This window comes from Pleuronectes platessa, chromosome 12 (genome assembly GCF_947347685.1).
Source record: "Pleuronectes platessa chromosome 12, fPlePla1.1, whole genome shotgun sequence".
NCBI lineage: Eukaryota > Metazoa > Chordata > Actinopteri > Pleuronectiformes > Pleuronectidae > Pleuronectes > Pleuronectes platessa.
Genome location: NC_070637.1, coordinates 24,046,191 through 24,068,988, shown reverse-complemented (window position 1 = coordinate 24,068,988; position 22,798 = coordinate 24,046,191). Strand labels below are relative to the sequence as shown.

Here is a 22,798-nt window from a genome sequence, read left to right as displayed (position 1 = left end):
CTCTGAAGACGGTATCACCCTTTTCCTCTTTCCAACTATTTTTTCACCTCTACTGTTCTGTAATACAATTTTTTTTTTAACTGGTTCCAGTGAGATCAGGATTTTCTTCTGTCACTCACTGTGTGGTTTGTTCTGCTTAGATTTTGGTTTAATTACTGGAGCCTTTGCACTGCCCAGAACACACACAGTGAAACATGGCAGCCTGGTCGTTACTCACTTAAGTCAATGAATAATTACAGGTTGACATTTAATGAAGGGCACTCCTGATTTAGTCGGGGCATTTTTTTACTCATCATTTTTAATTTCTGGGGCATTTTATGAGCTGTTAAGGCCAAGTTGCCTGAAACCCCCCATTAATTTCTCATGGTATGAATGACACATTCCTCAGGGAATATGTGGAACATGAAATATTTGTCTCTAATCTGTTTGGATTGAAGAGACAGAACTCAGATGGAGGGATTTGAGTAACAAATGGGTAGTCCTGCCATCGATGGCTGCGAGTGTGCAGGTTTTCTTTGAAAACTGAAGATGCTTAGTCTCTGCCTTCTGGTTGAACGAGTTCTAGAAGTGGATCTATCTGTGAAACCACTTGTTGTAGTGTTTAGTTTGGATGAAAACCTGCAGACTCCCTCCATGGCATTACTGCACATCTGTGGTTTGAACTGTAGCAGACTTCTAAATGTGTGCTGTGTGACATAGTGTTTGCAGAGAGATTCCCTTTATTCCACATTGCTCAGAAAGGACTAGTTGAATATCAAACTAGTTGTCAGCTAATTGATTAACTTACTCATTATGGGGGATCCAGTTTAGAGACAAAATTGTTTATTCCAGTTTACAAAAATTATATCATGACCATATTATATTGGTCTATAGTAGAATGTTGAGCCCATAGTTCCACTAAGGCCCAACTGTCAATTGGTCTTTCTACACTGTAAATATATGATAATAGCAACCGGTGTATTGGCCTGAACATATAACTAGTAGTAACTCTTAAGTTGCTCATTGCTGCTCTGTTTCTCTGAACTACAACAAAAAAACGGCATAAAACTATTTATTTATCCCTGATTACTGCCTCTCACCACCAGACTAAACCCTGTGTCCTCTTTTCACAGTTAATACTAAATTCCTCTTTAAACACCATCACAGTCGACCTGGAATACACCACAGAACCCTGCTGTTTTTTACAGGCAAAACCAGTGCCACGGTTCACTGTGTCCAGGTATAAGTGAATTGTGCTGCTCCACTCCAATGCAACTATTAAAAGATCAATTTAAACATGTTTGATAGCATCAGGAGCAACGATGCGTCAGCGATGAGGGAGCAGCATCATCATCTGTTGCTAAGCATTGGAGCCGAAGTGTGGAGCCAGTATCGCAGCCAGTGAAAACAGCAGGGACCAAACTTTGTCCTCACTCCGTTCAGTGTGTTGAGGCAGTGGGGCGGCCGAGTGCCAGCCTCATTATATCACCACATTTCCTCAATGTTTAAATGGAAACGTTATTTTTTTATTGTGTCTCGCTGCGTAGGTAGGGGAAAAACTACAGCTTGTGTTACTCGTTGTGCGTTAAAACAAGTGTTAATGTCGTCACACGTTGGCGCAGCATGTGATGTGTTATGTGTTGAAAAGCAATGAGAGACTGGCTATCGCTCAATGAAACTCTCAGATATGCAGAAAAAATGCCTGTACACACAAACAGTTGTCCAAGACGTGTGAGTGTGTGTGATTGTGTATGTATTTGTGAGTGTGTAGATCACTGATGCAGCAGTTTGTCTGGGTGGGCTCTTTGTTTTTGATTTTTTCTCTTCTTCTCTCCGTTCCAATGCTTCCCCCCCCTTCTCCTATGCAGCAAGGACAAGTTTGGAAGGTTTGCAAAGTTTATCACCTTCCACTAATGAAACCCCTCCTCCTTCACCCTTCCTCAGCTCCCTACTCTTCCTCCTCCCTTCCTCGCCTCCTCCTCCTCCTCCTGCTCCTGGCTACCTGTACTGATCTGTTGGTCTTCTCCTTTGTGCCTCACTCCTCTTCATGTTAGAATCTGCAATGCTGACATTAAAGGCTGAAACACCATTTACACACAGTTCTTTTAGTCCTGAGACATAACTAGTCTGCAAAGCAAAACTCAACATTTTGTGGATGCTAACCAGAAATCAGTCAAACTAAATATGGAGGCTAAATATGCCGATTCTATTAGTTATATTATTATCATAGTACCTGATCAAATTAGTGCATCTAGAAAGACTGGCTGGGCTCCTGTTAAAAAAATTAAGAAAATATTCATTTAAAATGTCAGTTTTCAATGTTATGCATTGGTAATAATCCAGGTTACATATTGTTAATCTGCTCTGTATTTAAACAAATTGGAACAGATATTTTCTGCTGCGTTTAAACAAAACAAATTTTCAACCACACAAACTTTATTTGACAAAATATCTCCGTCCAGACAAGAACACAAAAATCCCTACAAAGCCCTGTAGGTGGCGATAAAGTCCCTGCTCCGTCAATTGCCAGAGAAGAGCGCTGTGGACGAAGTAATATTTGTTGAGGCAGACTCCTGTGAATGCTGGTAACGTGGTGCAGTAAGGATGAATCTAGCTGTGAACATGTAATTAGACCTAGCCGTGCTAACCAAATGTAGAGAAATCGTATGTAGCTGCCATTGTTGTTGTCTCTGGCGCATGCTCATTACACAAAGCAACAACAGGCTTGCGCAAAATGTAAGATGTGACGCCATCACTTCCTAAATGCTCCTTTTTAATATGTATACACAGAAAGCAGTGTTTTTAAAAGTTGCGTGTGGACAAGAGGCCTAAGCACAGAGGAAAAAGTTCATTCTGGAAATATCTGCCTTAATCTGGACAGGTTATGAGAAGCTGCCTTTTTAGAAGCTTCAAATAATGTATTTGGTTTTGAAGTAGTACCTCATAAATTACCTGATTTGGCTGCAGATTTATATTTGCATGATCCCAGAGAGCTCAGAGGTATCCTAGCAGAGGGAATAACGCTGACAAATGCAGAAGGATGAGTGAAGATTAGGTCTATAGAGCTGCCAGCCAGCAGGCACTCCTCCAGCTCTTTAGTGGTTCTCTCTCCAATCACATGAGACCATCCATTATTTGGACTTTTTTTTAACATGTCTTTATCGCTGCACTAAATCCCTCCTTGTGAAAACAAGTGCGCTCACACTGTGAGGAGCAGCAGAACAAAATCCTCTCAGTGCGGCAGTGACAAGTTGGTTTTACGAGTGGTTTCCTGGGACTCGGCAGGTTTGCTAAAAAGATGCCACAGGGTGTTCTGAATATTTTACCCTGTAATTAGCAGGCGTAATTAGTTTTCAGATGTAGGTTTCCCTTCAGCCCAGTGCTCTCTGCTGGGGAGTCCCCTGCCATATGTTGGGTCAGTGTGGGGGACCATTTGAGAAGCTTGGCTGTTAATTGCTACCTGGAGTGGAGGAACGAGGGTGGAGGCGAGACTAAGGTCTGTTCTGGTATCCAGGAAACAGTACCCTTACTCCTTCCTGACCACTACTGATTCTCAGCTTATTCCCATGCCCTCTCCTGTCATTCACTGCCCCCCCCACCCGCCTACCCTTCCGTCCATCCTTCCATCGCCCCCCACCCAAACCCAGCTAGCCAGCTTATTGCACTAGCCACCACCACAACTAATATTATTCAACATTAGTGTTGAATCGTTTTGTTTTGTGGTGCTAAGAAGCTAGGTAGCCAATTCTGCCCTCAACTCCTGAAAGTAAGAAACTGATAATAATTGAGGTTGTAGCATAGCTCAAGTGAGATGCTGTAATGTTGTGGCTATATCTACGTCTCTACTATATGCTAGTTTCAAAGTAGAAACAATTTTGAATCATCCCTTTGGACAATTTGCATGTTTGAGCCCATTAACTATAACTGTCCATTTCTGCCAATCATGATTCAAAGCATATTCTAGTTGTTTACATCAAATGTCTGTCAATGTGCTGTTAATCGAACTCTCTGTCAGAATCATGTCATTGTCATCTGTAATTCAGCTGTCAGTATTAAATATTAGTTTTATCACCTTATATTTTGCTCTCACATGAATCTCATAAGGCTTAATGTTAAAGTCAGTCACTACAGCATCACATCCACCAACAGAAGTCTGAGAATATTGTGAGTGAGTTCCTAGGAAGACAAAAGGTCTATAAATATGTCTAAATGACGGCTATTCAGAAACTTGTGATTGTTGGTATAATTTTGAGTTAGAGTACCATTGCTAACCCAACAGCGGTTTTTACTCCACAGTTCCCCGGAGTGAATCAAAGGGTAACTACCTTCCTAGTGGCCAATATAGAAACTAGTCTGTTGTGTAGGGCTAGGTTAGCGCTGTGTTGTTGTCAGAAGAGCGCTGTATTAGCTAGAAAATGGAGGCTTGTGCCTGCAGCTGCATGGATTACCCAGTCACATCTTGTTTCCTTGTTATCGTGGTTAATATTCCGCCTGCTTCTCACACGCGACACAGATCTGACACACACATTGACAGTGAGATCTGTTTGAGGTTGGACATCTGGTCAGATGTGAGAGAAGTGGGCGCGAGGAAACAAGCTGAGACTCAAGGTCCAGTCTGTGTCGTTGATGGGTTTTGACAATCGTGTTGGTGTTGTGTGTTGTCCTGTGTCAAAGAGTCCCAGTGTTTTGTGTTTTGAGATCCCGCACCAGTAGATGTGTTTCAGAACGAGCTCAGCACTGCTTGTTTCTGGTGTTCTAGAAAGGGAGGTGACCCCAGCAACAAACTAAACAAACTGAACTGGGGTTTTAGTTAAGTTGTTAGCATGAGACAAGCTATTTAGTTAACTTTGCCCGTGCTTTTTTCTCCTGTCAGGATTTTTGGAAGGGATTTAAGACTATTTTACACTTGCGCCATTTTGCATCCCACGTTAAACAAGACATGCACGACTTTGCCAAGTTCGTAAAATTCTACAAATGATTGTCTAGTTCTTATTGTAGAAGCTCAAAAGGATTATTCCGCATCTAATTTATCGGGCTTTTTCTCAGACCCATTCCAGCATCAAGCTTGGCTTGTAGTAGTTTTTACGTAATCCTGCAAACAATTAATCCAATGACTTTATCTCTTTACTAATTGGTGGTAATTGGAGTTTGCCAGTCCTATTTGTTACCATAAAACAGCTTTAATTTACTAGATCCAGATTTTGTTTTGATCTGCACAAATGTTGGAAAAACAATTCACAATGTTAAAAAAGTTAAAAATGTAATTCCTTGGTTCTTCAATGACTCATCAAGCTTCGTGGTAATTGGCTCAGTAGTTGTACCTTAATCCTGCTAAAAATACACAAACTCCAGGCAAAGGAAAACCTCTGAGGTAACAGATTATATCGGATGCAAAGTGGGAGCAGGTGCTTGGTCTTGAACCTGCAGGTAAACCAGCAACATCCACAAACGGTGGCTCTGTCAAAGTCAAAGCTAATCTGTTAAATTTAAGTTTTAGTTTTTAGTTTGAAATCCTCCTTGTTGCCCTGATCTCTGTGGTTCGAAGGTTTCTAAGTTGTGTTGCTACGACCACACACACTGTCTGCAGTGTGGTGTGTTGCTCTTGATACCTCAGTTTTGTGTTTCATCACGTATTAAACCCAGGTAGACGTTCCCTCCTGTGCTCGTGTGAACTAGCATGTGTTGCTGTTTGTGGTTTCATTTTGCACTGGCTCCAGCTGGAGACATTCCAGCGCCATGCAAACTGAAATCCTGATTTATGGTTGTGGTGATGTTTCAAGCCCGTTGGTTCATTAGCTGTGGTTTGTTAATACAAGAAGCAACATGTCATTAACGGTGCAGTTTTGTGTTGTAAGATTTCATTTTCGTAACCTCATGTTACTTTTTATGCCTTTTTTCTACATGTGTGCTTCCACTCTCTAAACTTAAACCTTAACCACGAGGAACTGAATCCTTAGAATGGTCAAAGACACTGACCTCTTCTAGGATCGTTCCTCTGTGTTTGCAGCCAACCTCCTTTATACATCCACTCTGTTTATGGCACATGCATGGACCACACCTTCCTCGCCATCCACTACGGCCCTACCCATAATGCATGAGCGCTGCTGCTTCCTGCCATAGACTGTGAGGCAGATACTGTGACCCCTGTTGAGGAGTAGATTCAAGTATTTAACTAGATTTTATAAAATAGGTCTGCAGATGCAGTGAATTGAGAATTAATGTTGCTGTTCTCCAGAAAGTTCAGCTGGTGTAGGTGCAGATGACAGGACACATTAAAAACAGCGTATTTCTCTCGTCTCAGGCTCTTTCGTCATTTCTCAGTTGACCCCTATGTGTGACCCCCCCCCCCCCCCCCCTTTTTGTTTAAGTTCCCCCTCTTTCCCCTTCCTCCTCCTCCTCCTCCTCCTCCTCCTCCTCCTCTGTGTATTTATCTCTCTGTATCTCTGCTGTTTCATTCAGTCCCTCCTTCACTCAACCCATCCATCACTCTGCCTGTCGTACAGTGACACTAACCAGTGACAGCTCGTAGACAGTTTGAAACTCAAACCCTCTCTTTACCTGGGACTCAGTGGTTCTCAACCTCTTGCTGCTGTAGAGAACATCTGCCTTGACTTTCGATAACGATAAATGAATATATCTATTTACTTAATTGTTTTGTCCACAAAAACCTAAAGTACAGTTGAGCATTTGAGCCATTAAATGTTTAGTATTTCATTTATAGAATAAACAATGTGGAAAAGATGTGAATTTAAATACATTTAAATAAAAAAATATTTCACTGCATTCACATATTTGGCTGTATATATATTTTGTTTTCATATAAAGTCATTTATAGTAAACATTACCGTTAATCAGTTAAATATTAAGCCTCAATTATATTTCTTTGTAATTATAACATCTTGAGAATAATATCGTTATTGGCTCAAGGTCCGGCTCTAACACAAAGTATCATTTCAATTCAACATAAAACGTTCAATTAGTCATGGCAGCAGCTGAGAACCACTGATCACTTGAGGCTCTTTTACAACAGTTGAACCTGGTTTATCTAAACACAACCCCCCCCCCCCCAAACGTAAACCTTCCCAAATCTCCTTTGTCAACATGCACATCTACATGTCGAATTAGACATTTACTCGGGTCACTGCATCAAGCTTTGTGTGTGCTCGTTTTCATGTCCCGGAAACGTCACTCAATGTCAGTGGTGTCAGTATTTCATCTACCGACCCCCTCCCCTCCCCCCCTCCTCACATCTAAGATAAACCAGTTTAAACTGTGAGCACTAAATGTGTCCCTGGCGATGACCACACATCTAACATGCCTGATCATGAGGAAAGATATGATAGAATAAATAGAGTCAGAAATGATGAGATAAAGAGTAAAGAGCTTAGAGGTTTACTTCATCATATTTGTTCTTGTGACTCGGCTCACCTCTTCTTCTTCTCCTCTCCTTTCCAGGCATGTGGGGATCCCAAGGCTAAGCCCTCCTATCTCGTTGATAAGAACCTGGAGTCGGCGGTTAAATTCATCGTCAGGAAGTTTCCTGCGGTGGAGACACGGAATAATAACGTAAGTGTGAAACCTGCCCGTCACTTCGACTTTCGCTTTGCAATAGACAGTTTTATGTCAGAAATGATATTATTCAGTTTAGAGCTGTGGATGTCGGTTATTTTCATTAAAGATAAATCTCCTGATCATTTTCTTGAATAATTAATTCATATTTGAATCTATAAATTCTCATAAAACAGTTAAAAATGTAAAATGTTGTATCTTACCCCACAAGGTGACGTCGTCAAGTTAACAAGTGCTTCCATTTGAGAACCTGGGGACATCACTATTCAATTATATCAATATAATTATTGAACAATTTGCTTTGAACTGATCAATTTATTATAACATTGCAGCTATAACTCAGTTTACAATTATGTTCTGTAATAGCTTCATTGCAGTGGAAGATTGTATTTAAACAATCAAACAAGCACTTTCCCCTTAATCGGTAAAATCCAGTGATACAACATGAAACCTTTTCTCTCCACTTGGCAAATGATATTCTAACCTGCAGATTATGTTTTATTTCCAGAATGGATTGTGTGAACAAGACTGTGATTGTAGTTCTGAGTGTGTCTGTGATTGTGCTGGAGGTTTGTTGAGTGAACTAAACTAATCACTGCTCATCAAATATTTCTTTTAGCTTTACTTGTTAGCTTAAGTCATAGCATCTGGCCTTGGTGTTTATGTGAAACTGTCATTAAGCAAAGAGCTGTGTATGTGTGCGTGTGTTTGTATGTGCGTGCGTGTGTGTTTGTGTCAAGCTAACTGCTTTATTCAGTATAACTGTGCAGAAATTGTCTCTTACGTTGTTTTTCTGCTTTGTTTCTGTGTTTGTTTGTGTTTTGCATGCTAAAACTCGGCTTATTCCGGACTTGTGCTTTTTGGTAAGTTTTTGTATCTAAGTTCCTGTAACCTTTTTGTATTTTAGTTTATGTACCTAAGTTTTGCGATAACGTTATTCGGTTGTACCTGTTTTTGAAGCTATTTGCAGTGTGTCCTCCTTCGCTCCGCCTTCTCCCCTCTGTCCTCGCTGGCAGCTTTTTATACTTTTCATTCCTTCATCCTCTGAGTGACTGTGTGGCTGGTTTATACTGGGTTGGCCGGCTGGCTGCTGATTGGTTAGATGGCTCGATGACCAACTAGCTGGCTGTTTAAATAACTCACTGACTGCCTGTACTGAGGAGTGATATAAACAGTAGATATAGCTTCTTGTGAGCTTCTTCTCGGCCTCTTTCATTTAGCAGCAACAGAAACCAACATACAGGGAAACTGGCCTCAACAAATTAGAGATAAATAACAGGAAACTAATCACCTCTACAAGTTTGATAAAGATTAAACACTTCCTCTTTGTGTAACTGAAGTTTGAACTCCTCGGTGCAGCAGCAGTGTCCCACACTTCCTTCTACACCTTCTCCCTCTTTCCTTGGTAGATTAGCTCTGGTTCAGGCTACGGCTCTGAGCTCAGACGCTCACAGCTTCTGGAGATGGGTTTGATAGAAACAGCTTTTTGTTAGCTACAGTAGAGCTTTCACTCTGCATGTTTGACTTTAAAAGATTGACGTGACAGTCTTTTAAAGCTGAATTATTTGAATTATTATTATTTTGAAATAAGAAACACAGCATCCACTGAGAAACATTTCCAACCATCAGCACGCACAGAAAGAGGTTTGGCTTTCAGTGCTTTGATTGAAGTTCCTATTTCAATTCTGTCTTTAAAAACCTAGACAACACATTGTTGGATGGACAGCTTTAGTATTGGTTAAAACACAAAGAAGAAAATTTGACCTTGAACTTAAATCATATCTTTCACAGCAACTTGATAACTTGATAGAGCAGAGTAGTTGAGTTTCTAATTGTCAATGGGACACATATAGAACACATCAAGGAAGGACTCAAGCAGACAAATCATTATTTTGGGGGGTAGAGAATCCATTGAATAATAAACGGGTTGTGTTAATCACATATTTATTAGTTCCTCTGTAACTGTGTCTTCTGCTGTGTGGCTTTACAGCAACAGCTGGCTCAGCTGCAGAAGGAGAAGTCAGAGATCCTGAAAAACTTGGCTCTCTACTATTTTACCTTTGTAGATGTCATGGAATTCAAGGTAGGAAAACGTACCCACACACACACATACACACACACACACACACATAGTGATGGTAAACTGTGAGGGAAATTGTGATCTATTGCTTCTAATGAAGAATCTTCTTCATCCACAGGACCATGTGTGTGAGCTGCTGAACACCATCGACGCCTGCCAGGTCTTCTTTGATATTGTAAGTGCAACACACAAACCAGATGATAGATACAGACATAATATTTGTCTGTGTATATTATTAAAGACTACAACAATGTGAATTATTTGCTTAAGAGATGCTGTAAAGGTAAATACAATTCAATCTGTTATAAAAGTGTAATTTTGGTGGTTTTTATTTGTCTCCTGCCAGACGGTGAACTTTGACCTGACCAAGAACTACCTGGACCTGGTGGTGACCTACACTACTCTGATGACGATACTGTCACGCATAGAGGAGAGGAAAGCCATCATAGGGCTGTACAACTATGCCCATGAGATGACACATGGAGCCAGGTGAGCAAGACGCACAAACACATTTGTCTTAGTGTTCTCTTTTACTTACCACAAAAATACAGATTTAACCTGGAAATGATGTTGAAGTTATGACTCTGTGTGTGTTACAGTGATCGTGAGTATCCCAGGTTGGGCCAGATGATTGTGGATTATGAAAACCCTCTGAAGAAGATGATGGAGGAGTTTGTTCCACATGGAAAGGTAGGAGTTTTTATTTAGGTCCCTTTTACCAGTGCCCCCCTAAGTCCCTTTAAACTGTCCTGTTCCGTTTTATCAACTTACAAACAAAACACTCCCATTTTTGTTGTTGGTCTTTTGGCTTTTTACAGTGTTTTTACTTATCACATTTTCTCTGCCTTGTAAGAGTAGCACAGAGTAAACCTCTGAAGTAGTTGTGCATGTTTACAGTGTGATCCACCATGTGTGCAACAGATATCATCTTTTTAAACAGAGGCACAGTTGCCTTAGCAGCCAAATTGAGCTCAGTTACTTGAAACTATTTCCTGTTTTTGATGCGGGAGCAGAAGTATCAGCTCAATTAAAATCAAAGTGAAGCTAATGTGTTTTCATTCCACTGAAACACTAACGCTGCAGTTTTTACTTTAATACACTTCATACACAAATGAAGTTGGATCATGTTACAGTACAGAGACATATTTTATAGAGTTTCACGCAGTACAGAGATGCATGGTCATCCACAAAGGCAGAAAGATGAACTCACATCCAGACAAACTGGTTAATTTGGCTCATTTGTCATAAATAAACCATAAAACTTGGCCATTTTTTTAATAATATCAGTACAGTAAGTTTCAGTGTCTGTTTCATATCTTTCATCTCTTCCTGCCCTTCCTCCCCTGCAGTCCCTGTCGGACGCGTTGATCAGTCTCACGATGGTTTACCCCAGGAGGAACCTGTCTGCCGACCAATGGAGGAACGCCCAGCTGCTCTCGCTCATCTCTGCCCCCTCCACCATGCTCAATCCTGCTCAGTCAGACACTGTTAGTATGGCAATATTGGAAAATGGCATCCGTCCAGACATAACTAAAGTGAAACTAAAACTTGTTTTTGGGGATGACGCCTCACTGACCTCTTACATTTCTGTCTTCAGATGCCATGTGAATATCTGTCACTGGACGCGATGGAGAAGTGGATTGTTTGTGAGTACTGCAGAAACATTTAAACCCTTCATCTGACTTGATCATAAGGCTTCTGCCAGCACGCACTCATAAACCCCCTTTCTGTTCTGTCTGCAGTCGGTTTCATCCTGTGTCACGCGGTGCTGAACACCGATGCAGCGGCGTTGTCTCTGTGGAAGTTGGCTCTGCAAAGCTCCACCTGCCTCTGCCTCTTCAGGGACGAGGTCTTCCACATCCACAAGGCCGCAGAGGATCTGTTTGTGAACATCAGAGGGTAAAAACCTTTACATGTGAAGACACAGGCCATGAGTGAACCACGTTTCACCGATTTGTATTTAGAAAAACAGAGTTATTTATCATTCAAGCCTTTGTATTAAGCAGTACTGAGTTTCCCAGGGTTTTGAGACGAGATTGGAATTTGAAAAATGATATGTATAATGCGAATGCTCCGTTGCTTTGTTTTTTTCCAGGTACAACAAACGCATCAACGACATCAGGGAGTGCAAAGAACAGGCCCTGTCTCATGCGTATGTATATAATCCCTTTCTCATTCCTTCATCATATCTCTGGAGATTTTCATCATATTTCTACTTTTTGTTCCTCACTTTTATTGCTTCTTTTCACTGCCCACATTTCCAGTTTTATCATTTTTTCACCTCCTTCCTATTTAACCATATTTTATTTTGCTTCTACCCTCTTGTGTCTCTCCGGGAGAGTGTCACCCAGACAGATCACCTCCTTCCTCCCTTTATCCCCTATTCAGTTTTTTCCCTGTTTCATCCTCCCCTCTTTGTCTCCCCCTCAGTCTCATCCCTGCTTTTATCCCCATTACTTATTCCATCTTCCCCTTTCATCTTCTTTCTCCTCCTGCTCCTGTCATAGTCTTACTTTTTTATGTCCTCTGGCGGGATTGTCCTGAAAGTGTCAAAATACGGTTTAATCAGGCGGCTGGTGTGTTTTGATGCTCTGCTCTGACTTCCGCTGCCTGTCTGACTCTCTGCAGAGGCTCCATGCACCGAGAGAGACGCAAGTTCCTCAGATCGGCTCTGAAGGAGCTGGCCACGGTTTTAGCGGATCAGCCTGGACTGCTCGGTCCTAAGGTAATGGAAAATCTGTGATTACCATTAATTATCTAGACAATGGTTGCCTGCCATATTCTCATTTTGTTCAGAAAGAATGTTTATACTCCTCATAATAACAATAGAGATCTTTAGGTTTAGTCACTCCCCCTTGCACACTGCTATCGTCTCCCAGAAAGTCGGCTGCTATTTTAAACAAACAACACTTAATCACTGAGAACAAAATCTTTATGTAAGACATGACTCTCTCTCCATTAGAACATTTTTGCATCAACAAATACAAATAGTATAAACAGATAAAGACATAGGCACAATATAAACTTGAATATCACCTTTAAACATTCAGAATTTCAAGCTAAATGTCCTTATATTATGACTCGGCTCTTCTCTGTGGAATTTTGGTATATACGATAAACCATAATGAAATTTTAAACCATTGCAATACCAGTTTTTATGTTGCCTAGATTTTGCAGCTTACCAGGGCCGATAGATATTACCATCGTAAAAAAGGTCTGACCTCCAGTGGCCAGATGGTGACCTTCATAAATCTGTGACAGAATTTAACCATGAGCCAGACGGACAGTAAACATTTTGCATATTTGGTTCAGACACTCTGAGTGTGCACTTGCTTCCAACTGCTCCTGGAAATTTATCAGAAATGTATTTAAATCACATTCTCTACTTGCCATGTTTCTTCATTTCATTTCATTCTCTCTCTCTTTCTCCCACCAGGCGTTATTTGTGTTCATGGCGCTGTCGTTCGCCCGTGACGAGATAATATGGCTTCTCCGACATGCAGACAACATCCAGAAGAAAAGCACAGACGACTTCATAGACAAGTACGCACCTGCTCACCTGCATCAACATTTCAGTGCACATCTAAATGCAATTACCACCAAGTCCTTTGCATATTTTCTGCTTCGCTGCTTGTGCACCTCTCGTCTGACTCTGTGTGCACGTGTGTGTTTTGCAGACACATAGCAGAGTTGATCTTCTACATGGAGGAGCTCAGAGCTCATGTCAGGAAGTATGGCCCGGTGATGCAGCGATATTACGTCCAGTACTTGTCAGGGTTTGATGCTGTGGTGCTGAATGAGCTGGTGCAGGTATACACACATTCATACTCTTTAACACACACTGGTAGAACCACACACTAAATGCATACACACTCTTACACACACGCAAAGACGCTGTATGTGGATCTGCATGAGTTTTAAAGAATGTCCTTTAGATAAACACAGACTAAAAGCTTTAATCTTGTGTGTCAGAATAAAGATTCTTCCACGCTGCGCATCTTTTCTAACCCGAAATTATAATCTGTCTTCAATGTAACAGAACCTGTCCGTGTGTCCAGAGGACGAGTCTATAATCATGTCTTCATTTGTCAACACTATGACCTCTCTCAGTGTCAAACAAGGTAAAACGTCACTTTTTATCTTTGCTGTAATTAAACTCATATTAATAAAAGTAAAATGTGTGTAATGGGGTAATCTTGCCTTATGTTAGATACCAATCTCTGTGTTGATAGAATTTGAGTTAATTGTTGTGTTTGTGTTGCAGTGGAGGACGGAGAGGTGTTTGACTTCAGAGGCATGAGGCTGGACTGGTTCAGACTGCAGGTACACACACACACACACACACACACACACACACACACACACACACAAACCTACTTAAACACACAGAAGTTCTGTCAGTGCAACGTGTCTTTACTCTGTTGTTGGTTTGACTGTTTCTGTTTCTTTTCTTTTTTTCTTTTCTTCAGGCCTACACAAGCGTGTCCAAGGCCAGTCTTGGAATAGCCGATCACAAGGAGCTTGGTAAAATGATGAACACCATTATCTTCCACACAAAAATGGTGGATTCTCTGGTGGAGATGCTGGTTGAGACGTCCGACCTGTCCATCTTCTGGTGAGAAACACACACACACACACTAACGCACACAAGTGGTAGGATGAACCAAGAGAATAGATCTTATCTTCAGACATATTAATAAAAATACGTAACTTCGAGTGTTTGTTTTATTTGTGTCCTCATGTTTTTTTTGTGTGTGTGTCTGTGTGTAGCTTCTACAGCCGTGCATTTGAGAAGATGTTCCAGCAGTGCTTGGAACTTCCCTCCCAGAGCCGACACTCCATCTGTTTCCCTCTGCTCTGCACACACTTCATGTCCTGTACACACGAGCTCTGTCCTGAAGAGGTAAAGACACACACACACACACACATCTATTGTAACACACACATATTAATGATGACAGTACTATTCAGTCGTGACTTATGTCCTTTTACTCTTCCTCCTCCTCCGCAGCGACACCACATAGGAGATCGGAGCCTGTCGTTGTGTAACATGTTTCTGGATGAAATGGCCAAACAGGCCAGAAACCTGATCACAGACATCTGCACTGAACAATGTACACTCAGCGACCAGGTGAGGAACACACAGGGAACGGCAGCAAGTGAAAAGGAAAGACTCGTTGTTGAAGATCATCACTGATCTCATGTCTGTAAAGTGAATACAAGGCCACAGCAGCAGCCTGGAATCTAAAGCCGGAGATACACAGTGCAATTTAAACATGTTTTTGAGACTCACGACTCGTTTCGGAGTCTGACTGAAGTTCAGCTTCAGTTTGCATCGTTTGTTGTTCCGTTAACAAGGAGAGCAAAGAGCGATCAGATGCTCCCGACAGCAGGTTGGACGGTCAGATGGATTTCTGACATGTCAGCCGTCTTCATGTTGTCGCACACGAGTCAGTTCCCTAAACTCTCCTCTGCAAAATGATAAAATACAGTGAAGATGAATGGGGGCATACAGAAGTGTACAGTGTGAGTTCATAAATCATTGCTGTGGTTTTCCATCTTAGACGATTCACTAGTTCAGTGTGAGGTGGGATTTAAAGTTGCACAGTGTTTGCCAGGCTCTCACACAAAGACTGGAAGTAGCTCGCCTGACTCAGCAACTCTACAGCTCATCAATTATCAAATTTTTATCTCGTTTGTTTAATCCATAAAAACACCGAAGTCGAAAAACCTCAATCCACCATTTTATCTCAGGTGATGTGCACGACTATTTTTCCTTCTGGCTCTGACCAGTTGCCTGGCAACCAGTAGAGACTTACTGGTCCCCGCCAAGTTATGTTCTGGGAGAGAGTTATTGATCAGAAATGAGAGTGGCATCGATCTTCTCATTAAATCTCTCTGGCAGAGAGCGAGTGAGCCCAGTTCTCTGAACATCGAACTATTTCCCTTCAAGAATGAGAGAAGAGGCTGAGAGAAGTTTTCAGTGTCTTGATGTTTTCAGCCCAAAGTTAAAGTCTGATTGATCGATAACAAGTCACATTCAGACTGAGCTGGTTTATAAATGAAGGAATGAATTAATACTTCAACACAAAGTTTTCTTGACATGTACTTAAAAAAAAAAAAAACATAGTCTCTTGACTTTTATACCCATTGTGTAATATTACATGCTGTCACATTAATGTTCTGAGTCCTTCCGTGATGCCTGTCGTCAAAAGCTTCTTAAGTTCATCTGTATCAGGAAGCTGCGTTCACACATTTGAGTAAATCTACTGAGGTCCTTCCATCAATATCTTCACTTTCTCTGTGTGTCTGGGGTTTGCTTTCCACTTGACTCTTCATCTTCTTCTTCTTCTTTTCCTCCCCGTCTCTAGCTGCTTCCCAAGCATTGTGCGAAGACCATCAGCCAGGCCGTGAACAAGAAGAGCAAGAAGGCGACGGGGAAGAAGGGCGAGCCGGAGCGGGAGAAACCGGGAGTGGAGAGCATGAGGAAGAACCGATTACTGGTCACCAAGTTAGTAACCAGACTCACCATGTGTCTCACTTACTCTCTTCCAGTTCTTTGTTTTTCTTTGAATATATGAATGCGTAATTACTACTCTCACAGTTATTAATAATAGATTAATAACCTAATTTGTATTGTTGAATAGAGTTTCCATTAACGCCATTTCACAGTTGTCTATGTTCATGTTGCTGGTTTATCCTTGTACTCGTTGAGTTCTTGTGATTTTCTACATTTCCTTTTCTATTTGTCTTCTTTCTATTTCTATAAAGAGTTTGATCAAATCTTCTAAAGCCTGTTTTATTATCTTTTATTCTTCCAGTCTGGACAAACTCCACACAGCGTTATCTGAACTCTGCTTCTCCATCAACTACGTCCCCAACCTGGCGGTGTGGGAACACACCTTCACCCCCAGAGAGTATCTCACCTCACACCTGGAGATCCGATTCACCAAGTAAACACACAGAGAAAAGTCAAATCCCTTTTTGTGTTGTGTTTGGATGTAGCTCCTTTATTTACCTTTTTTTTTTTACTGCTTCCCTCCGTCACCAGGTCCATAGTGGGGATGACGATGTACAACCAGGCGACCCAGGAGATAGCCAAGCCCAGCGAGCTGCTGACCAGCGTCCGGGCCTACATGACGGTGCTGCAGTCCATAGAGAACTACGTCACCATCGACATCACCCGCGTCTTCAACAACGTCCTCCTGCAGCAGACGCAGCACTTGGACAGCCACGGGGAACCCACCATCACCAGTCTGTATACAAACTGGTGCGTTCACTTTAAAGCCTGATTTTAAAAAAGAAAAGGAGATGGAAGGTTTTTGTTCCAGCAGGAGGGATATTTCAGAATCTCATGTTGTACCTGTACAGACTTGCTTCTTTCCTGGTGCCTGCGCTCACAGATTTGTAAGAGACTCTTTTATTAAAGATAAAGCATATATCTTTTATCGCTCCACAGACAGAAATCAGTTTCTACCATTACAGTTTTTTTATTATTCTCTCTGCAGAAAAAGTTTCAGCACATCCACATGTCAGACGGGGTTATCGGGGTGTTTTTAGTGTTCTTCTCAGGTTTGCCATTGGATGTATAATTTATATTTATATTTTGTGTATTCAGGTATTTGGAGACGTTGCTCCGTCAGGTCAGTAACGGACACATCGCCTACTTCCCTGCCATGAAGGCCTTTGTCAACCTGCCCACCGAGAACGAACTGACTTTCAACGCTGAGGAATACTCTGACATCTCCGGTACAAACACACAATTTAGTCTACAGGTGAAAAATATCATGTTGTAACCCATATTTAATATTTTCTTATTACTGTGTTATTTCACAGAGATGCGTTCTCTGTCGGAGCTGCTGGGGCCGTACGGGATGAAGTTCCTCAGTGAGAGTCTGATGTGGCACATCTCGTCACAGGTCGCGGAGTTGAAGGTACACACACACACACACAAGCACACACACAATGAACTGTCTTTACACACAAGTTTGAATCTCACAGGAGCTCCTCTGATTTAAAGGTTTAAACACTGCAGATTTGATTCAGTTCATGTAGATTAACTGGGTGTATGTGTCCATGTAGAAACTGGTGGTGGAGAACATGGAGGTGCTGACTCAGATGAGGACGAGCTTCGACAAACCAGAGCACATGGCTGCGCTCTTCAAGAAACTCACCTGTAAACATACAATACACCCACACACACACACAAACACACACACACACACACTATCAAATATCCTCTGGTAGTCAAATCTTTCCAGGAAATATTTAGAGAGCTGATGAGTCTCATTCCACTTTCTGTCTGTGTTCTTGTCAAGTTCTTGTAAAAGTGTTGATTAGAGAAACCACGTCTGTATTTTTTAAATTGTGTTAGATTTTCCAACACTTGTTTCAAATACTAACTCTCAGCAGGACACAGTTAAAACTCACACTCCTTACAAAGGAAAGCCGCCTTGTTCTTCATTTTTCAAATATCAAAGTGATAATTATTGCCACTGATTTAACGGTTGAAGCTTTATTGACATGTAGTTTTCATGTGTTCTTGTAGCTGTGGACAGTGTTTTGAAGAGAATGACCATCATTGGAGTCATCTTGTCTTTCCGCTCCCTCGCTCAGGAGGCTCTGAGAGATGTAAGAGACACACACACACACACACACACACACACACACACACACATACATTTTTTTAATGTACAAAATATTATGCCTTTGTTCTTCCTTGACAATAATGGTTTTGTCCCTGTCTCACCTTCTCCAGGTTTTATCCTGTCACATTCCATTCCTGGTCAGTTCGGTGGAAGATTTCAAAGACCACATTCCCAGAGAGACAGACATGAAGGTGAAACCGACATTTAAAACAAATACAAATAAAGTCACCTGTTGTCAGGGTTCAGATGTTCTCTCTCTCTCCTGGTGTGTATGTGAATATCAAGTCTCTTTTCCAGGTGGCCATGAATGTCTACGAGCTGTCGTCAGCCGCAGGTTTACCCTGTGAGATCGACCCGGCGCTGGTCGTGGCTCTGTCCTCACAGAAGAGTGGTGAGAATCAAAAACACAGGAATAAGACCTGAATCCATCTTCTTCAAATCTTCTCTCATGAGTTTCCTTCTTTTAATGTGTGTGTGTGTGCAGAGAACATCAGTCCAGAGGAGGAGTATAAGATCGCCTGCCTGCTGATGGTGTTTGTGGCCGTTTCACTGCCAACGCTGGCGAGCAACGTGATGTCCCAGTACAGCCCGGCCATCGAAGGTAAGACGCCGCGATGCTCCAACGCTTTCTTGTGATATGAACAAGGATTTTTCCTATTAAAAACAGATTTATTAATAGGAGATCAGTGAAAAGGATCTTTCCAATAATACTTTCTTTAACATTGTGAGAAGGCGTCTCTCAGAGGGATAGACTCACCAACTGCTCTTCTCCTTCTTAATCTAATGAAGCTTGATCCTGAGAAATATGTTTTTCTTTTCTCTGAAACAAAGACTCATACGGGGTTAATTATTACCACAATAATCACCGTTAGATATTCTGTCCTCCGTCTAATCGATTGACTAATCATGGTGGAGCGACTCAGAGCAGGAGAACCTACTGCGATATGATCTGCTGCATCTGCTCTGCATATAAATGAGACTGACCCAGTGCCCTCAGTTTGATTCATGTGTGTGCACTCGATTACTCATCCTCTCTAAATAATGAGAATAAAGGTCAGTTTACTCCGTGTGACCCGTTTAATCCTTATTCGTTGCAGTGAAAAGATTCATCACGTTAAATAAACGTTGTATATATTTTTTCAGTGTAATAGAGACACTGTTGTGGTTGAATGAAGCTGTGATCAGGTCTCAAAGAGTTGTGTCACTCGGGGATGAATTATCAAGACGTCGCCTCCTAACAACCTTGAAATGAAAGGCGCCATTGTTAATAAAGAACAGTTGAACAGGATAATGAGTTGTAATAGGCTGCAGCGGCGTTAGTATGCAGACGGCGTATTAGCATGTGATTGGTTTTCCGACAGCACATCTCACGACGGTGCAATCGCACTAAACATTTAGTGAGCGTACAATTACACGCACCTACTTTTTATGCATCTCACACACACACACACACGAGGTAACTGTCATCTGCATGAAATATAAAAAATGAGTTTCACCTCTGGACTGGAGAATCTGCAAAGATTAAAGAGCCACACACACACACACACATCATCAGAAATCAGACCAGGATACATTTGTTCTTATTCTCTTAATAACCCTGTGTGTGCTGCCCCCTACAGGTCACTGTAACAACATCCACTGCCTGGCCAAAGCCATCAACCAGATCGCTGCAGCTCTCTTCACCATCCACAAGGGGAGCATAGAGGATCGTCTGAAAGAGTTCCTGGCTGTAAGACAAATTACTTTATTAACAATCAAACTGTTTTAAACCTCCGCTGCACACGACTGCTTTAGAAATTGGCTTCAAACTGCAGCACACCTCTCTAACATGTTTTACTATGTGTGTGTCTGTGTGTGTGTGTGTGTAGCTGGCCTCATCCAGCCTGTTGAAGATCGGCCAGGAGACGGACAAGATGACGACACGTAACAGAGAGTCTGTTTACTTACTGCTGGACATGGTGAGAGAAAGAAAACTGAACGTAGGACAAAACCACATCTATGTACTTCAACCATCTGACAGCCTGATTGTGTGTTTCATTTTGTGTTTCAGATTGTGCAGGAGTCTCCCTTCCTGACCATGGACCTGCTGGAGTCCTGCTTCCCCTACGTCCTGCTGCGAAACGCCTACCACGCCGTCTATAAACAGAGCATCAGCTCTAATGCGTAGAAACTCAGTGCACACACAGCGAAGGCCTCCTGTGCTGTCTGCCATTAGAGCGTTAGCGCTCGTACCACGACAATTACACACTAAGAGCATACACTAAAGACAAACTAAACACGCTAAACTATGCCTAGAATGCCTCAACGTACCATCCTGACGACAACAAACACACAGTCGGTGTCGACAAAACGTAACACACTAAACGTGTAGCATTTAAACAAGTCCTCTCTGAATTCAGAACAAATACTGTACATTAAAAAAAAAAAACACGCCAAAAGAACACGAGAAACACACAATTCATCGCACAAAGACGACAAAAATACACAAACACGAGCAGAAACTGAAACACACAGATACACACGAGCTGGATGAAGTTGGGGATCAGTGTCTTTATTTTAATCATTGTACTTTTTTCATGATGTTGCCAGGGACCATAACCACAGCAACACATAATATACCATATGTTTGGTTGGTATAAAAGAACAAAAATATAAATATATAGTATATATATAGTTGACACTAAAATATTCTTTTGTTTTTCGATGAAAGATCAGAGATTTTCAGTGGCCAGCTTCTACGTGGTGATGGATTTTGGATGCTTACTTTGGGAATGCAAATGGTTCTGATGTGATGTGGGTTTTTTATTTTTATTATAATATTTTGGTTTTATGCAGGAGGTTCGTGATAATGTGTTGATAATGAAAGACATGTTGCTTGTTAATGTAAGTTTACACACACACAGACACACACATGCTGAGGAGATGTAAAAACTACAAACACTAATCTTTGAACATTTCATAGCAAACACATACACACACACTGACAGACACACACTTGTAGAACATGGTGATGTTTCCTTTCTTTTTTTCTAGCTAGTCGTAACAAACTTTGTGGGTAAAGATATAATATCCGTATTCTACTTTGATGTGAACTGAGCTCGTCTGTTTTTAATGTTCATGTTTTTGTTATTTTTATGATGACGACAATGATGATGACGACAACGACGATTTGCCAAATGTGTTGACACTAAAAAAAACAAAAAAACAGCAACTTGTATATCAGGGGGTTGGAAGTGGTGGAGTGTTTGGGTGTTAACGGGTGAAAACACCATTTTAAACGTTTGGATGATTCCGGACACAATCAGCCTGAATCCGCAGCAGCTCGGTTACACCATAACTTTTTACAGTGGGAACATACAAGTTTGAAAATACTGCAGTGAAGCTACAGTGTAGTTCTGGAGCCGGTCGACCCGTCTTGCTGTCAGAGACCGCGCTAATATTCCTCTCAACTCTCGTGGTCACGGGCCGTAATTTAAAGATGGACGACACTTCCTAATATCCAGAAATGAAGCCAAAACATCCTGGTTACAAACGCCGCCATCTTGAGCGCCAGTCTCAGCTGTCAATCACGACCTGTCACCCTTTTATTACATTAAAAAACGAATTAAAACCAAACTTATCCGACACTAACACGCCAGAAACTATTTTAACGTGCACTTTGACCTTTTAACCTGGTCCCTGTCCCATCCACAAACACGGATAATGCTGAGTTCATTAACCTATACTACAGTCAGCCACCAGGGGATGATCAAGATGCTTTGGCTTCACTTTTTGGAGAGCTGTCATGGCGTCCATATTTATTAACAGTCGAGGCTCCTGATTGGCTCGAGGACCAGTAGTTGTGTTTTTCTTCTTCTGCTCTTTTTTTTTTTCCAGTAATGAACAAAACATAATTTATATGACATCTTGCAAAAGTAGTTAGCGGCGATTCACGGGAACAATAGATCTAAAGTTAAACCGATTCCTCCGACCTGTGAAAAGTCCGGAGCTGCAATAACACGCTGGAGGTTTTTTTTTTAGTCGTCCTCCGATGACCTTTCCTCCTGAGCGGTTTAAATTGTTTTGAGACGGTTATTCGGGACCTGTTAGGACAGAGGGACGGACGACCTCTTTCAAAGTGCAGTCAGTTATTTGTCTGAAGGGAGACGTGGCAGAGACGACACATTGAGACACACACACACACACACATGATGCGTCCTTCGTGTGGTCCCCTCTGCTTATGTCCCTCTAACACCAGGGATCTGTCTGAACGCTCATACTGGGAACTACACACGACTGAACTCTAAAACTAAAGTACACACTACACAGTACATACCCTGTGTGTGTGTGTGTGTGTAGTCAGTAGTACGCTCTATGACCCTGTGAGGACAGATCCGTGGACACATTCTGCCATTTGATGTGAAATGGTGGTTGTTGCTCTTTTTTTATTTCTAACCTCTTTTCTTTTTCATTTTTTTTTGTCTCTAATTCCACCGTGTAACTTAAATGACATGAATAAAATAAACTTTAGGGCTGTGTCAGA

The 22,798-nt window shown here is 41.6% G+C and overlaps 1 protein-coding gene across 4 annotated transcripts in view; it reads left to right on the top strand.

Annotated features, from left to right (window-relative positions):
* The window catches only part of nckap1 (NCK-associated protein 1), a 27,607-nt gene extending 4,809 nt beyond the window's left edge, over positions 1–22,798 (top strand). Inside the window, exons 2-32 of one of the 4 annotated variants that reach the window (XM_053436075.1) lie at positions 1,848–1,865; positions 7,435–7,545; positions 9,545–9,631; positions 9,747–9,803; positions 9,975–10,117; positions 10,228–10,318; positions 10,978–11,115; positions 11,226–11,274; positions 11,371–11,527; positions 11,724–11,780; positions 12,257–12,353; positions 13,065–13,171; positions 13,306–13,438; positions 13,668–13,749; positions 13,893–13,951; positions 14,098–14,243; positions 14,399–14,531; positions 14,640–14,759; positions 16,000–16,139; positions 16,450–16,581; positions 16,680–16,898; positions 17,247–17,377; positions 17,465–17,562; positions 17,711–17,804; positions 18,177–18,259; positions 18,387–18,467; positions 18,574–18,667; positions 18,761–18,877; positions 19,896–20,005; positions 20,145–20,234; positions 20,327–22,798. In XM_053436075.1, the coding sequence (XP_053292050.1) occupies positions 1,848–1,865; positions 7,435–7,545; positions 9,545–9,631; positions 9,747–9,803; positions 9,975–10,117; positions 10,228–10,318; positions 10,978–11,115; positions 11,226–11,274; positions 11,371–11,527; positions 11,724–11,780; positions 12,257–12,353; positions 13,065–13,171; positions 13,306–13,438; positions 13,668–13,749; positions 13,893–13,951; positions 14,098–14,243; positions 14,399–14,531; positions 14,640–14,759; positions 16,000–16,139; positions 16,450–16,581; positions 16,680–16,898; positions 17,247–17,377; positions 17,465–17,562; positions 17,711–17,804; positions 18,177–18,259; positions 18,387–18,467; positions 18,574–18,667; positions 18,761–18,877; positions 19,896–20,005; positions 20,145–20,234; positions 20,327–20,443 (3,291 nt within the window). In that variant the 3' untranslated portion in view covers positions 20,444–22,798. Of the gene's footprint in view, positions 1–1,847; positions 1,866–7,434; positions 7,546–9,538; positions 9,632–9,746; positions 9,804–9,974; positions 10,118–10,227; positions 10,319–10,977; positions 11,116–11,225; positions 11,275–11,370; positions 11,528–11,723; positions 11,781–12,256; positions 12,354–13,064; positions 13,172–13,305; positions 13,439–13,667; positions 13,750–13,892; positions 13,952–14,097; positions 14,244–14,398; positions 14,532–14,639; positions 14,760–15,999; positions 16,140–16,449; positions 16,582–16,679; positions 16,899–17,246; positions 17,378–17,464; positions 17,563–17,710; positions 17,805–18,176; positions 18,260–18,386; positions 18,468–18,573; positions 18,668–18,760; positions 18,878–19,895; positions 20,006–20,144; positions 20,235–20,326 lie in introns of all 4 variants that reach the window. The other 3 variants (XM_053436074.1, XM_053436077.1, XM_053436076.1) reach the window with 3 other exon arrangements.